The sequence below is a fragment of the Enhydra lutris genome, unplaced genomic scaffold (assembly GCF_002288905.1).
Source record: "Enhydra lutris kenyoni isolate GAN:26980312 unplaced genomic scaffold, ASM228890v2 scaffoldscaffold9, whole genome shotgun sequence".
Lineage (NCBI taxonomy): Eukaryota > Metazoa > Chordata > Mammalia > Carnivora > Mustelidae > Enhydra > Enhydra lutris.
In genome coordinates, this window is record NW_019154093.1 from 7,017,194 (window position 1) to 7,033,671 (window position 16,478).

Here is a 16,478-nt window from a genome sequence, read left to right on the forward strand (position 1 = left end):
TTAAGAGAAGTGGATCCCAGGTGTGTATGAGTACTCTTGGACTCGGTGGGCCTGTGTCTAAAAGTGTCCGTCTACCTGTAGGTCTATGTGATGTATTAACACGACTATTGGTGGTGGGTCTGTATGTGTCAGTATGGATGCTGGTGACTGTGAGTGTCCAGTGCTAGTCTGGCTGTCTTCTTGAGGATTTCATTCTTCAGGCAGCCTTTCCTGCATCCATCAGTGTCTCCTTCTCTACACAATCATCTACTACGTCACTCCCCAAAGCACTCCTGTTCTAGGGTCTGTCACCTTACAAAACATAAACCTTCCCCCATTTATCTCCCTGAGTTCAAGTTTGTGAAAGATCAATACCCCCCTGCCTCCACTTCCTCCCCCTCATTCACTCTTCAGCCCACTTCACTCTGGCTTCCAGAGACTATTGAAATTCACTCAGCAAAGTCACCAATGGCCACAATGTCAAATCCGAAGGCCTTTTTCGTGGGGTTAGCAGCCCCTGACATGACTGACAACTTTCTTTTCTGAAACACTCTTCTCTGGCTCCCAACATCTGGTTTCTCTGACCTCTCTGGTTCCAACTCTGGCTCCTTCTCTATTTGATCTCTAAATGTTGCCCTTCCTTGGGGGCGCCTCCCTGATCTCCAGGCTTGTGTGTGCATTAGCCTGTCTGTCCTATGTCTCCACTGGACGAACAGGCATCTCAAATGTACGTCCAAAATGCAGTATATGACTCAGATTCTCACATCTCGACCTCCACACTTTCCCTCTGAGAACATGGCACCACCCTCCACCCAGCTGCTCAAGTGAGAAACTGGGGGGTCATATCTCTTTCCCTACACCCAATTCATCAGCAGACCCATCTTCGTCTGTCTTCTCTGCCATGACCCTAGTCCTCGGGACTACTGCAGTAACCTTCCAACCACTCTCGGTTTTGACCGTATACCCTCATACAAAGCCCAGCAATGACCCGGGCTTTGCCCACCTCCAACCTTATCTTAAACTATTCTCTTTCTGATTCCTTTTGAGCCAATCACACTAGCTTCCTGCTTGTACCTGCAATTACCACTTAGTCTTATGCTTCTGGGCAGCTGCACTCACTGTGCTCTTTGCCAGGAATGCTCTTTGGCCAGTTGCTTGCAGGTGTGTTCTCCAAGATGTTGAGTGTTTTGCAGAAGTGAAGGGAACAAAAGGTCTAGCGATCATCTCCAGGGTAAAGGTCCAAAGATGTGACCTCTTTTCCCAAGAAGGTTCACTGCCTCATACTACCCATATGGAAGACAGAAGGGAGGGACGGCAGGAAGCATGTATGCTCTGCTTTGACCAAAGTCCTGGGCCTGGAAAGAGACACTCAGCCACTAAAGTTGAGACCTTGGGAAGTTGAGGGGATTAAATGAGATAACACATACATCACTTAAACAATGCCCAACACATAGCAACAAGTCAATATAAGGCTGTAGGTATCTCTAAGGTGAGCAAGGAGGAAATTAGTTTATTACGGATGACTCAATGCTGGACAACTTTCCCTGTTAACCATGTAGTCTTAACCAAGTCCTATTTTAGAGATAAGAAAATTCTAGTCCAGAGTAACTTGACTAAGGTCACAGAGCGACCAAGAGGAACCCATGCAGGTCTGTCTGATCCACCCCTCCATTCCCAATGCTCCCCATGCCCTCTGCAGAAGGGCCCCCGGTTCTGAGTCCAGCGAGGGAAAGCAGGTCCTGCAGTCCGTTGGGCCCCAAGGCTCTGGTCCTCCAGTCTACGGTCAAGATGGTAGCAGTAGAGGCAGGAGTAAGTGTGGGGAATGTAAGTGGCATAAGAAGCTTCAGATGAGGTCTCAGCATTTGATTCTTCCCAGTAAGGTTTGTTTGTTACTCCACAGGGGAAAAAATTGTGTGTTAGCCTCTGACAAACTGGGTCTAGCCCTAAAGAACAGTAGATGATGATTAAGGGAAAAGCATATACAGACGGATTACGTGGCTTCTTTTTTGTAAAGCAAGTAGCTGTGAATTAAATGGAGAGTGTTTAGACTGGGTAAGCATCAGTTTTTGGAGTTTATATTCATTTAAAGAAAAGACTTTCCTGTTCTATTTTAAAGGCTCATGGGGCTCCAGGAAGAGTAAGAGTAGCTTTTGAATACCTGTCCCACTTTCAAACCTCATGATGTTTGGTGAGTGAGGCTGAGTGGCAGGCCTTTCTCCCGTCAAACACGTATTCCAAACACGCCAGAGCTAAGGGAGAGGCAGACGGTTCGAATCCCAAGAAGGCCCCCAATTCTGCTTCTACACAGCTGCTGCTTCGGGCCAAGGGCCATGCTGAGGAGACAGCGAAAGGACTCCGAGCTCCAGGCATTAGCCAGGATTCAGGCAGGGCAGGCTCAGCCACTGTTCCTGAGCTGGGAAGCCAAGCACTTCTCAAGCTATTTCAGTGCCCTCCTCCACTGTTCCTCATCACTTCCCCAATCTCTTCACCAGCTGGGGCTGAGCTTCCCTACCCTGAGGCAAACCAGCTGTTCTCTTCTCCAGCCTATCTCCTCTCACCTCAGGTCTGGAAAGGAATAGACTGTTTTCTGTGTATTAATCACCTAAAAGCAGATGGGAACCAATCAGAAGACCGTTCTGAGGAGCCCGGGCAGGAGTGTTAAAGAATCAGTGAATTCCCAGTGTTTTTCAAACTTCAGAAAATCAATTTAAGAGGGACACCGTTGACATTAAAAAAAGACAAAATCTGGGGGTGCCTGGGTGGCTCAGTCGATTGGGTGTCTGACTCTTGGTTTCAGTTCAGGTGGTGATGTCATGGGTTGTGAGATCAGGCCCCTGCATCACTGGACTCTGCACTCAGTGGAGAGTCTGTTTGAAAGATTCTCTCCTGGGGCGCCTGGGTGGCTCAGTGGGTTAAAGCCTCTGCCTTTGGCTCAGGTCATGATTCCAGGGTCCTGGGATCGAGCCCCGCATCGGGCTCTCTGCTCAGCAGGGAGCCTGCTTCCTCCTCTCTCTCTCTCTGCTTCTCTGCCTACTTGTGATCTCTGTCAAAATAAATAAATAAAATCTTTAAAAAAAAAAAAAAAAAGGAAAGATTCTCTCCCTCTGCCCTCCCTCGCTCTCTCTCTCTCATAGATAAGTCTTTAGAATAAATAAATAATCTAATAGACTACAGATTAGAAAACATCAGAGTATACCACACTATGACTCAATCACATACATATACATCATCTGTAAGAAAAGCTTCTTGAAGCAATGTTTACCCTTCGTCTAGTAGGTACAAACAGGTGTGGAGTAAAAACGCATGCTGAGTCCATAGAAATTCATTTGAATCAAGGGCTTTACGGGGTATAAAAGAGGGAAAGGAAATTGGGGAGCTAAGCATGGAGATTAATAAATGCCCAGCATGTCAAACTAAAGAACTGTAAGTTCCACTACTCTAAGTAGTGGAAAACCATCAGAAAGTTTTTGTTTTGTTAAAGATTTTATTTATTTATTTGACAGAGACAGCCAGAGAGGGAACACAAACAAGGACAGTGAGAGAGAGAGAAGCAGGCTCCCCGCCGAGCAGGGAGCCCAATGTGGGACTCGATCCCAGGACCCTGGGACCATGACTTGAACCAAAGGCAGACGCCCAATGACTGAGCCACCCAGGCGCCCCCATCATAAAGTTTTAAGTGAAAAGAGGTATGAATGATCAAACTTGTAGAGTACAGAGAAAGAACTAGAGAGGAAAGAGAGGAAAAGTAGAGAAGGTAGAAGGCTGTTAAAGTAGTCCAGGAAAGGGGCACCTGGGTGGCTCAGTTTTTAAGCATCTGCCTTTGGCTCAGGTCATGATCCCAGGATCCTGGGATTGAGCCCTGCATTGGGCTCCCTGCTCAGTGGGAAGCCTGCTTCTCCCTCTCCCACTCCCTCTGTTTGTGTTCCCTTTCTTGCTGTGTCTCTATCAAATGAATAAATAAAATCTTTTTTAAAAAAATAGTCCAGGAAAGAATTATGAGGGAATAAATCAGAATACTGGGGTAGAGATTTTTACTAGAAGAGATTCAGGAACTAATACTGTTAGAACTTGGTGACTATGTGAAGGTAGGAGAAAAAGAAGGCACCAAAAATGGTGCTTAGCTGAGTACAGTGTGGTATCCTGGCCTATATTCCAGAACAGAAAAAGGATATTAGTGGACAAACTGGTAAAATCTGAATAAAACCTGGAATTTAGTTAATACTAACATATGAACCAATGATGGTTTCTTAGTTTTGACAAATGCACAGTGACTATGTAAGATGTTAACTTAGGGAAAACCATGTGAAAGGTACAGGGAAACTCTGTATTATCTTTGCAACTTTTCTGTAAAACCAAGTTTATTTTATATTCCATTTATTCATGAGAGAGAGAGAGAGAGAGAGAGAAGTAGGCTCCCCGTGGAGCAGGGAGCCCAATGCAGGACATGATCCCAGGACCCCTGGGATCATGACCAGAGCCAAAGGCAGATGCTTAACCATCTGAGCCATCCAGGCACCAATTAGATTACATTTTTAAAAAATAAATGATGCCTGGGCATCTGTCTGGCTCAGTTGATACAGCATCTGATACTTGATCTCGGGGTTATGAGTTCAAGCCCCACATTGTATACAGAGATTACTTAAAAAAAAAAAAAAAAAAAAAGATGCCTAGGTTTCTGGTTTGGGTACTTGGGAGCTAGGTGACTATTATTATCTAAGATGGAATGCTGCAGAGGACTTCTGGATGGAGCAGATGGTAAAGCTCAGCTTTAGACATGATAGTTCCTATGGCAGGACGGTAAGCTAATTAGGAATAAGTTGATCTGGAGCTCAGGAAAGAGATCTGGATTGGAGAAAAGAGATTGGGAATCAGGGTGGGCTGGTGGGCTTACCTAGATTGTCCTGGGGACACTTAACATTCAGAGGCAGAGAACCATTTCATTCCTAGTGAGGCATGGATACAAAATACCAAGTTTACCAACAATTATATCCTTACTGAGCACATACCGCATGCCAGGCCCTGTTCAAAATGCCTTAATTACCTCATGGAATCCTCCTAACTATCCCCCATGGAATAGATACAATTTTGACCATTTCACGGTTGGAAAAAAACAGGAAGCAGGACCGCCTGTACTTTAGTAGTGGTCCTCTACTGGGGCAAGCATCAGAATCACCTGTGAAGCTTTAAAAATAGATGCCCTAGAAAGAGCTCAGGAATCCAGTCAAAAGCCCAAACCCACACATATTCATAGTCGCACTAGCGGTTGAGCGAGCTGTGGTGATATGAATCATCTCTTTTCCCCACCTATCCAATGATTAACTTCCTTCTTAAGGTATAAAGCATTTACCAGTGGCTTATCGAAAAGGGTATGATATTCTAAGCTGATGTTAACACAATACTGTTAGTACAAATGCTCTGATCTGTAGAGAGATGGTATTTCACTTCAGATAAACAAAAAACCTATCTGTATTTGATATTAAGAGTAGCACAGAACCGGATAAAGTAGGCCTTATCTTAGTTTGAGATCAAATGGGGTTTGACGTTTGGTTGCTGGACCAGCAGCGGCAGCTTCAACTGGAAATGTTAGAAATGCAAGATCTCAGGCCACACCCCAAACATGTAGAAGCTATAGGGGTAGGACCTAGCAAGCTGTGTGTCAGTAAGCCCTCCAGGCTTCAGTTTGAGGGCCACTCTCTAAAGAAACTTCCACCCAGTGGTTCTCTATCATGGTTGAATATAAAAATAAGTTGGGAAGCTTTAAAAAATATTCCTATGACTAAGACCCAAACCTACTTAGAATCTGGGAGTGAGGGGTGCCTGGGTGGCTCAGTTGGTTAAGCATCTACTTTTGGCTTAGGTCATGATCCTGGGGTCCTGGGATTGAGCCCCATGGCAAACTCCCTACTCAGGGGGGTTCTGCTTCTCCCTCTCCCTCCCCACACACTCCCACCACTTGTGTTCTCTCTCAAATAAAGGAATAAAATATAAAAAAAAAAAAAAAATAGAAGAAGAAGAAGAATCTGGGTGAACAGCCTAATCATGTACCCAGAAAAAGAAAACTCCCCAGGTGATTCTGATACAAACATCCAGTTAGGAACCACTGTTTCAATAGCACTAATCAAAAAACACCTACATTATTCATGTAATTACCCAAAAAGCTAGATTAGGAAGTAAAACAGGATCTGGTTAGCTGCCTATAGTACATCAATTTAATAGAATATTACAAAACTGTCAACAAGAATATGTATACACACACACACACACACACACACACACACACACAGATATAGAACAATCTCCAGTATAGTGTTAAATGAAAAAAACAATATGCAGAACATTTAAAAATATTTTTCAGTGGGGATATGTGTGTGCATGCACGCATACATGTGCATGCTTTATACATGTACATATACAACTTAGATCTTAAAGGATAGATAAGAAATTAGTAGCTGAAGTTTCTTCTGGGAAGGGAAGCAGGTGATCAAATTATAGGGAAAGGAGAAATATTTTTTACTATGTAATTACTTTGCAAGTTCTTCTACTTTATAATTTTCTTACTATGTAATATTTTACTTTGTATCCTTTGCATTTTTTAATTAAGTGTATGTATCACCTATTCAAATTAATTAATTTTTAAAATGTTAAGCTTAGGGGCAAAAAGAACCACTGCTTTAGGGGAATGAGACATTAGCGAGCAAGATATATGAAGAGCCTGACGGGCAGTGAAACAGAACGTGGGGCTGTCTGCTACTAAAGGGCAATTAAAGCATTAATGAAGGGAAAGGGGCAGAGGGAGAAACAGTCCTGGCAAAAAGTCCAATGCAGATAATCCTCTCTCCGTTTCTGTCTTGAGGTGGTATTAGGTAAACTGAGACTCAAACCAGAGAGCTCAATTTATCCAGATTTAGCTTTATTCTGAATTAACCATCTGTCAAGGATGCACGTCAAAAGAGTAGAAAAGATGAAGGAGCCCATCAAAAAAAGTCCCCTGGCAAGTGGGAGGGACAGCGTAAGGTTAGGAGCCCTGTTTAGGGAAGGAAATGTTGTCCAGGTCATGGATGCCATTTTTGTCAATGATTCGAACACTGAAGGTTGGCAGATTCAGGATGAAGCGTTTCTGGAGCTGCAGAGAGACATGAAGAAAATCAGTCAATAATCTTTACTTAGCACTACCTATAGGCCAGGCTCTCTTTGAGGCACTGGGCATACCAGCAGATAAAAATTCCTGCTTTTGTGGAGCTTATTTTCTACCGGGGCAGTCAGTCCTCAGACACTGAAGAAAGCCCAAACTGCAGCTGGAAGCTGGGGGGCAGAGAGCAAGAACTGGGAGAGGCAGGTGGGAGCTCGTCTCTGGTCACTCAGCTGATGAAAGAGTAAGACAAGTCAAGGCTCTATTCCCCACAGTCAGCTACCAATCAGTCTGGTAAATGTGGACTTCTTTTTTAAAATTCTCAAGGTAGTAAAGCCAACAAAGGAGTGACTGCCCTAGGAATAAGCTTTGGACCAAAGCAATGTACTCCTACGTCCCAGGAGTTTGCTCCAGTCAACCCAACCCCCGCCCCCAACATTATATAAGGCCCAGGTGTGTGCAGCTAGAGGAATGGGAGGGAGGAGGTTGGCAGAACTGTTCTTGGAACAACCCCTGCTTGACTCCTGCAATCCAAGCTGACCTGTGATTAAAGTAACATCTCTGCACTCTCTTAAGATTCTCTGCTTGAGAGGCTGTTCCAAAGGAGCTGTGGTCTAGGTGCGTGGAAGCACACAGCCCCCACTAACCTGGCTAGAGACATAGCTGAGGAACACAGCTGGAGGAAATCTATGCTTCTGTGGCCACCCTTCCCAGATACCTCACTTAGTCTTCAGAGAGAAGGCAGAAAGCTCTCTACTTGCTCCCTTAGGAGCATATCCTAGAGATGCCCACCTCCCCAGGTCTAAGCCCACCCTCCATATTTCCCATCTCCTCTTACAGCTGAGGACTAGGCATCGACAACAACCCATTCCATTTCCTGAGACCCCTCTAGCTGATGGCTCCTATGTCCAGAAACAAACTGCAAAATCAAGAAAAGGTGACAATAAGGAAATGTGGGTTTCTAAATGATCAAACTGAGAATCCATGGTGAATAAAGTCTCAAAGCACTTGATATGCCAGTGACTTCTCCCTAGTGGCCCCCTTGTAACACTTAGGACTACTGGACTAATACAGCCTCTTAGCTGAATGATTGAAGAAAGCACATGAGTTTATTCTCAGCTTCTGCTTTGGAAAGGGGATTCACAAACAAGAGGAAGAAGGGGGCACTGTGGACTGAAAATGACAGGGCTGTATAAGAGGCAAATCGACATCATGCCCAATGCTCCCACCTGGCTCTCACCCTCCTACTCTCTCACCAGACCACAAATTCAAGTTCATCCTTAGGCGACAGAAACAGAGAAAGAATTCAAATGCCTATGGGAGCTGCTTTCTCTTCCTCCTCATCCTCCATATGTACCCCAAAGACTCTTAGGAGTAGTACTGGAATGGGTGGGGTCCATGTGCCTGGCCTCGTAAACTAAAGGCTACCCTTCTCTTCCGCTTTAAGCTTCCTAGTTGCTTTCTGTGGCCTCCTGAATTCTCAGTGAAGGCTTTCTCTCCAGGACTACTGCACTGTGAGAGAGCAGGCAGTATGGCAACTCCAGGTGGCACAAGAACAGAGCAGGTATAAAGTCTAGGGCAGTAGTAGTTCTTAAAGTATGTTCCAGTTACCACCTGCAACAAAATCACTTGGCACTGCCAATTACTCAGGCTCCACACCAGGACAAATGAATCAGAATGGGAAGCTGGGTGGCTCAGTGGGTTAAAGCCTCTGCCTTCGACTCAGGTCATGATCCCGGGGTCCTGGAATCGAGCTCCGCAGTGAGCTCTCTGGTCCGCGGGGAGCCTGCTTCCTCCTCTCTCTCTCTCTGCATGCCTCTCTGACTACCTGTGATCTCTGTCTGTCAAATAAATAAATAAAATTTTTAAAAGAAAAAAAAAAAAAAGCGGATGGAGGTGGGAGTGGGATAGTCATGAATCTGCTTAAAAACAAAACGAAAAATAAACAAACAAACAAAAAAACCCCACAGGTCCCTAGATTATACACACCAAAATCTAAGAGCCACTAGGCTGGATGAACCTGTCCACCCCCACTTAACAAGTAACTAAACTGTAAAACTGACATTGATGAGAGGAAACCCAGGAGAGGAAAAAACTAAGCTTGTTACCCACCAAACTCTATACCTGGTAGGAACTTCACATCTGGTTAGTGGGTATGTATTACACCTTCTGGCAAAGATCAGAAAAAAATGCAACCAAGGAACGGAACAATATTGGCAAACAGAGATAAACATTCCTTTCAGGATCCTGTGGGAGCTACTCACCTCCTCTAGACATTTCCTAAGAAGCTCCACTGCCCTCTCACGAGAGATAGCTGAAAGAGAACACAAGAGACCATGCACTCAAGGTGATGCCATTAAGTCTATCTGCCACAACTTTTACCTGTCAAACTTCTTCAGGTCAGTATGCCACACAAATGGAAACGGCAAAAAAATGCCTAGCCTTCTAGTTTGCAATAAACTTATTCCATATGCAGTGGAAGGTGCCCCAGACCCAGTGCTCTGGCAGCCACAAGCCATTGCAAATTGATTTGCTACAGAGAAGGGTAAGCATGACGGAATTCTGCCTCCCATGGCCAGGGCCTGCCTCTAGAGAAGTCCAGCGGCTTGCCTCTTTTTTACAGCCCATCCCCCTCACCTCTACATGCACCCCAACCCCCCCTTTTAGACCAGGGCTTAAATCAGTTCCATCTGCCCTAGCCAGCTGCAAGTCAGGGAAAGGGAGGACAGGGCCCGAGTTTTAGCCTCACTTTCCCAGCTGGGTCTCCCTTTAACAATGGAAAGAGAATTCATGGGATAGGGCTGAGACTCTCATAAAATCAGAGCCAAAGGAACTGTCCAGAAGCATGGCAAACTGGGATGACATATTATGCAGTTCAGCTTCGGGGTGGTTAGTGGTGATTTTGGTGGGCAAGTCAGCTGTATTACTGACAGATGCCAAATCAAGAAACAGTCACTAGGAGGCAAGGCTAATTCTTTTCAGAATGTGGCCTAGAGCTCTGGCATGGCTAAGGTTGAGTGAGAGGACAGCACCAAAAAAAGAGTGGAGGAGCCAGATTTTTCCTGTCCTGACAGGGAAGAATGGAATTTAAGGAGAGAAGTGGCTATCTGTGCTGCATCTACAGCCTGTAAAAAGTGAAAAATCCCAAGTGCCTGTTGCTCATGGTGGCGAAAACCAAGGTTGGGACTGGAGTCAGAAGATAAAACTTAGCACAAAGGCATTCCTGTGCTGAAAGCTTGGCCAAGCTGACAGTTTATCGACAAGGAGAGAGCCAGCTTTTTCTTATAGAAGGGTCAGCCATCAGGTGATAAGAACCAAGGGAAGGGCCTAGACTTGTGGCCTTCAAAAGCGTTCACATTTTAAGCAAAAAACATCCTCAGTTGTCATGCTAGGGACCTGTTCAACCTCACAAGCTCAAAACAAACACACAAACCACTTGGTTTATTTGCTCGTTCTTTATAGCTGAGATGCTAATAAGCATCTAGGCAGAGTAAAGTGAGTTAAAAAACTGAAAAATTAGTCTTATTCACTACTCCCACACCCTTCAAAACAAAACAAAACCCAGCTCTGGACATAGGCAGTATCTCCTTTTGTCTGGCAGAAAGGGACTACTTTTATTAGCCCTTCTCCCCTACAGGGAGAGCAGCTTCCACAAGGTACCTGGATGTGCTTCCCAGGCTCCATCCATCCTCTACTCAAGCCCTGACCACACAAGCCCAAGGGGTGGTGTGCAAAATGAGGAAGCAGCTCAGGATGGGGCTCTGCTACTACTCCCTACCTAGTGCACTAGAACTTACTTGGTGTATAATATCGGTCCAGGATACTGAGAGTCAGGAAGGCACCATAGCCATGGGCTGCAAAAGGGGCCTTGGCCAAGGCTGCCAGGTAGTCCATGTAGTAGAGCGCTGGACCCTCATGCTCATCATAGCCAGCCAGGAGGAGGTTGACATGATACGGGGTCTGCAAAAGAAAGACATGGTCAAATCAGGAACACCAACATCTCTTCCCATGACAAATGAGAACATACCAAATTTTTTTAAAAAGATTTTATTTTTATTTATTTGACAGAGATCACAAGTAGGCAGAGAGGCAGTCAGAGAGAGAGGGGGGGAAGCAGGCTCCCCGCTGAGCACAGAGCCCAAAGAGGAGCTTGATCCCAGGACCCTGAGATCACGACCCGAGCCGAAGGCAGAGGCTTAACCCACTGAGCCATCCAGGTGCCCTGAAACATTCCAATTCTTTTTTTTTTTTTTTTTTAAGATTTTATTTATTTATTTGACAGAGACCACAAGTAGGCAGAGAGGCAGGCAGAGAGAGGAAGGAGAGCAGGCTCCCTGCTGAGCAGAAAGCCCGACACGGGGCTCGATCCCAGGACCCTGGGATCATGACCTGAGCTGAAGGCAGAGGCTTTAACCCACTGAGCCACCCAGGCGCCCCGAAACATTCCAATTCTTGATTAAGAAAACAGCACCAGCTAAGGAAATCATGATGAAAGTAAAAACTGAGAAAAATCTAAAGGTCCAAGAGTGTGGTAAGAGGTAAAGGGAGGCTGGCTTCTTTTCTCTGAACAGAAGAGCATTAGGAGCACTTTAAGGTATTAAAAAAAACCCAAAAAACAAAAACAAAACTGCTTTCTTCTTGAAGCCTATGGACAAGAACTTGTTACAAAAGCATTTCAAAGGCAGAGAAAGCATAGGTGCTCTTTCGTCTGTCCTAATCGCTGAAATCAACAAACACCGTTCTGGGAGTGTCATGCCACAGACTAAAGCAAGCAGCAGCCCCAACCACTGCTTCCAAAATAGTTTCAGTTTGGGCACTGGGACCAAACTCTCAAGCGGTAGACCATATGCCCCAGTATTAAAGAAACAACTCATGGGATGCAGAAGGATAGCAGTCTCAAAAATTTAAGTCAAATCACTAAACTTTTTTTTTAATTCTTAATTTTAAATAGGCTCCAATGCCCAACATGGGGCTCAAACTCACAACTCCTAGATCAAGAGTTGCATGTTCTCCCCAACTGAGCCAGCCAGGTACCCCTCAAATCACTAAACTTTTAGTCCAGACAGTAATAATGGAAGTCCAAAAATATGCTAGAACTGTGGAAATATAGTAAATACTAGAAGAACTATAGATTTAAGTGAAATGTTAGTAATATTTTCCTTATATAACAAGGCTCTCCTAAGATAACTGAAAAGTAATTTATATCAATGAGACAAATGTAAAGTAATTAACAGGTGTCTTTTCTTTGTATTACCAGCAAATCTAAACATGCAAGTTTCTTTTTTTAAAGATTTTATTTATATATTTGACAGAAAGCTCGAGAGAACAGGAACACAAGCTGGGGAAGAGAGAGAGGGAAAGCAGGCTTCCTGCCAAGCAGGGAGCCTGATAGGGGGCTCGATCCCAGGACCCTGGGATCATGACTCAAGCCGAAGATAGACGCTTAATGATTGAGCCACCCAGGTGCCCCTAAATATGCAAGTTTCTACAAAGAACCTTGACTAAGTCTGCCTTGCTCTTCATCTCCAAATGGATGCTTTTTTCTCTTACACCAGCTGGGCCATTTACCATGTTACATTCACCCTGTCTATGCCCCTAGGCATCAGTGGTGAGACTCCCATTTTACATAGCTTCCTTTTTCACTGCAAAATGTGTTTTTCATCTTACATTTGCCACTGTGGGTAGTGAGCAAGCCTTGCTCAAGATTATGTGCCCATCCTTAAAGTTACATATTCAATTAAATGCACATTAAATGAAACTGAATATATTTACACACCCTTTTACAGAGCATCAAGTAATAACAGCTAGTGGTCTTTAAAGTGACATCTCACATTCTTGGAAAAATGGTTAACATGGGCACTTGGAAACTTAAAGAAACTCATGTTAGAAGAACACATGAAAATATTATATACTTACTTGGAACTCCAAGCCAGCTGTCCTAGTAACATTTCTCAAATACTACAGAGTAGCTCTAAACTGCAAACAAGGTTCTGCCTTAGGGATAAGATGGTGGACGGTCTGAGAGGAGTAGGAACTGACCAGCAGTAGTCAAGTCTTCTGAGAAAATAATTACCTGCCTGTCACATTTCTTGGTGGGCAGTGTGCTACACTCTGCCAGGCTCCAGAACTCTCTGCCACATTCTGCAACTACGTTCTTAGTAAGTCTGACTTTAGGCAAGACACTTAACCCCTAGGAGCTTCTGTTTCCGTATGTGTAAAACTGGGTTAGTTAATCCTTCCCCTTTCTATCTTCCAGGGAGTATGGTGAGAAAAAATAATAGAGGTGAGCATCCCAAACTCTGGAAGAAAAGATGCTACCTAAATTTCTTAGTATATTAGCCATACCCCAGTCTCCTTTCAGTAGTTTACCACTTTAAACAACAAAGACAACTCTGTTTAAATTGGCTAGAGATAAAAATATGTATCTAATAGAATTTTTTTCCAAGTGTGAAAACAGTACTGTAAAATCAGGCAGACATAGAATACCTTCATGTTGTTATGGTTAAAAGTGAAATAGCAAAGAGGAAACAGAAGAACAAGGGGCAGGGGGAGAAAGACAGAGATGGCAGAGATGGGGATTCTAGCTGGTTTTCCTCCCCAAGAGATTTCATAATAAATTCTCTTACCTATCACAAAAAAAGTTCATCTTTTCGCTAAGAGGTTAACTCTACTATTTTTTGTTCACAGGCCAAAATGCCCACCATCTGGTCAACTAGAATAATTTTATCAAGTTGTAATGGTAAGTTAAGGATCCACTCTGCTACCCCAAGAAGTCTAAGCAACAGAACCCGGATTATGTTCTGTCTCCAGGGATGATCTTGTCTACACTATTATAGATTACGCTGTGTTTAAAACACGTGATTTTAAAGGCCACCACCAAAAGATTTTTACATGAAACTGTATCAACGGAACTTCAAAAGCAAACTGTATTGCTTAACTGGTCTATATAATATCATTTATTTATGCTGAAGCATCTGATACATGCACTCGTCAAAGTCGGTATTCAGAAGCCACAATACGTGGTAGAGAAGATAACTCACAAATTATTGTGTGACTTTGAATTACCAACTTTTGCAAGTGTGAGATGCTTAAGCATAAATAAATGGTGTTATCTAGACTAATTAAATCAATACATCTGTGTAACAACTTGGCAGTTTCTGAAATTCTTCTGACAATGCTCCATCGAAGATCTCTGGCTCACACTAGTTTTTTAAAATTAAATAAAGTCTTGTATACTGTCACTCCTGCTCCTCTGAGAATCATGGTGTTCAAAGTGACAAAGCCATAGTTATGGGTTTCTTGACTGTTACAGCCCCTCATATTCTCGAATCCTTACCACTGTCCCGGAATGAGACAAATTCCAAGCCCTTCAATTTTGTGCTATTCTGACCACATACACATGTGTGACTGCTAGTGGTGTGTTTAGGGAAATACTTATGTGTAAGCTACAAATACAATATAATTTGTATTGAATACAAATATTCAAATATTTATGCCAATTATAAGCTCCATGAAGGCAGGATTATGTGTGGTTTGTTCAATGATATATAAGCATATAGTACACACTCAATATAATATTTGCTGACTGAGTAATAATCATACCAGAAAGCATTACACATTTTAATTTATATGTGGCTAATGCCTAGTATCCCAAGATGAGGAAAATCACTAAACAAATGTCAGAAAGTGGTAGGTCCTACTTCCGAGAATTCACTCAAGTCTAAACAGACTGCCAGCATCTCTCTGAATGTCCACACACTGTTGCTTTTTGCTAGATTCCTAGGTCCTTCTCTTTCTACCTCCCTTCAGACATGGGTTGCTAAGTAAAGGAAAACTAAGGATACAGATACAGAACTGAACAAAGGGAAAATAATAGCATAAATAAGTATCTTAGGAAAAAATTGCTGGGTTACACTATACACAGACTTGAGTTCAAAATCTGGCTCTCTTACCAATGTGTGGCCTTAGAAAAGCTTGTCACTTAACTTCTCTGAACTTTAGTTTTCTCATTAAAAACATGGGCTAATACCTACACAAAAGAGCTACGGTGAAGATTCAAAGAGATAATGCATATAAACAGTAAGCATAGTGCCTAAGACATAGTAAAGACTTGATAAATGCTAAAATTATCACTAGAGAAACACAATCATCTATGCAGTTCACAGTGCCCATGAAATACACAGAACAAGAACTCAGGAGAAGCCCACCTACTCCTAGCATATGTGTCTTCATAAAGAGACATGGAGGTATATTAATAACAAGTGCCTAGCACACTGCCTGACACATGGGAGAAATGCAGTAAATGACAGTTTCCTCCTCTCCCCTTACCAGACTCTTTTCAGGGGCCTTGTGGTGACTGTATTCACTGCCAAAGACATTCACAAGCATCTTAACTTAGAGCATACCCACTTCACAGTGAACCTACCCTAACCTATCTTGAGATTGATCACAGACCTAGAGACCTAGAGATTTTCTGGAAGCCTGAAAAAATACAAACAAAAACAAACCTTACACGTAGACTTGGAGAATAAATAAAAGTACTTTATTTATTAAGTACTTTCATGCTGTTTCCGCTGCTATAGATATGTGCACCTGAGTGCCAGGCCTCACTTTCTAGCTACCTTTTTTTTTTTTGGTAAGATGATACACACACACACACACACACACACACACACACACACACGTAAATATATATATATGGTACATATATATTTATTTATTTAAGAGATTGAGAGAGAGCACAAGTAGGCAGAGTGGCAGGCAGAGGGAGGGGAAGAAGCAGGCTTTCCGCTAAGCAGGAAGCCCGACACAGGACTTGATCCTAGGACCATGGAATCATGACCTGAGCTGAAGGCAGCTGCTTAACCGACTGAGCCACCCAGGTGCCCCTCTAGCTTTTTCATCGGTTCCATTCTATCCCATGATCAGCATTCCCTGTGAGAATCTGCCAATTATTCTAGCGAAATGGAATCCTTTACAAAGTAATCCTTGTTCTGTCATGATATAATCTAGTCTTTGGCTGTTACCATTATTCTAATTATTTAGATAGCAAGTCTAGGTAATGAAACAAAGTTATGAGGTCCCCAAGGCAAGAACTGTATCTTGTATGTCAAGGCACCCTTCACAATATAGGCTGGGACTGAATATTAAACACAATTTTGAACTAACGTAAACATCCAGATGACCAATAAATGAATCCAAATATTTAGATCAGACACTCTCTGCCCAACAGCCTAGCAAACACCAAAATGCTTAGTTTTGTTTTGTTTTTTTTTAAAGATTTTATTTATTTATTTCACAGAGAGAAATCACAAGTAGGCAGAGAGGCAGGCAGAGAGAGAGAGAGAGAGAGAGAGAGAGAGAGAGAGAG

At 43.3% G+C, this 16,478-nt stretch overlaps 1 protein-coding gene across 5 annotated transcripts in view; it reads right to left on the reverse strand.

The window, feature by feature from the left end:
* Window positions 1–6,868: 6,868 nt before the first annotated feature.
* Window positions 6,869–16,478, reverse strand: part of LOC111143148 (proteasome subunit beta 2) — a 32,945-nt gene continuing 23,335 nt past the window's right edge. For 4 of the 5 annotated variants that reach the window (XM_022496650.1, XM_022496651.1, XM_022496652.1 and 1 more), the window contains exons 4-6: window positions 10,906–11,068; window positions 9,373–9,422; window positions 6,869–7,102 (exon numbers count right to left, since the gene is read on the reverse strand). In XM_022496650.1, the coding sequence (XP_022352358.1) occupies window positions 6,995–7,102; window positions 9,373–9,422; window positions 10,906–11,068 (321 nt within the window). In that variant the 3' untranslated portion in view covers window positions 6,869–6,994. The remainder of the gene's footprint in view (window positions 7,103–9,372; window positions 9,423–10,905; window positions 11,069–16,478) is intronic. The other variant, XM_022496653.1, reaches the window with a different exon arrangement.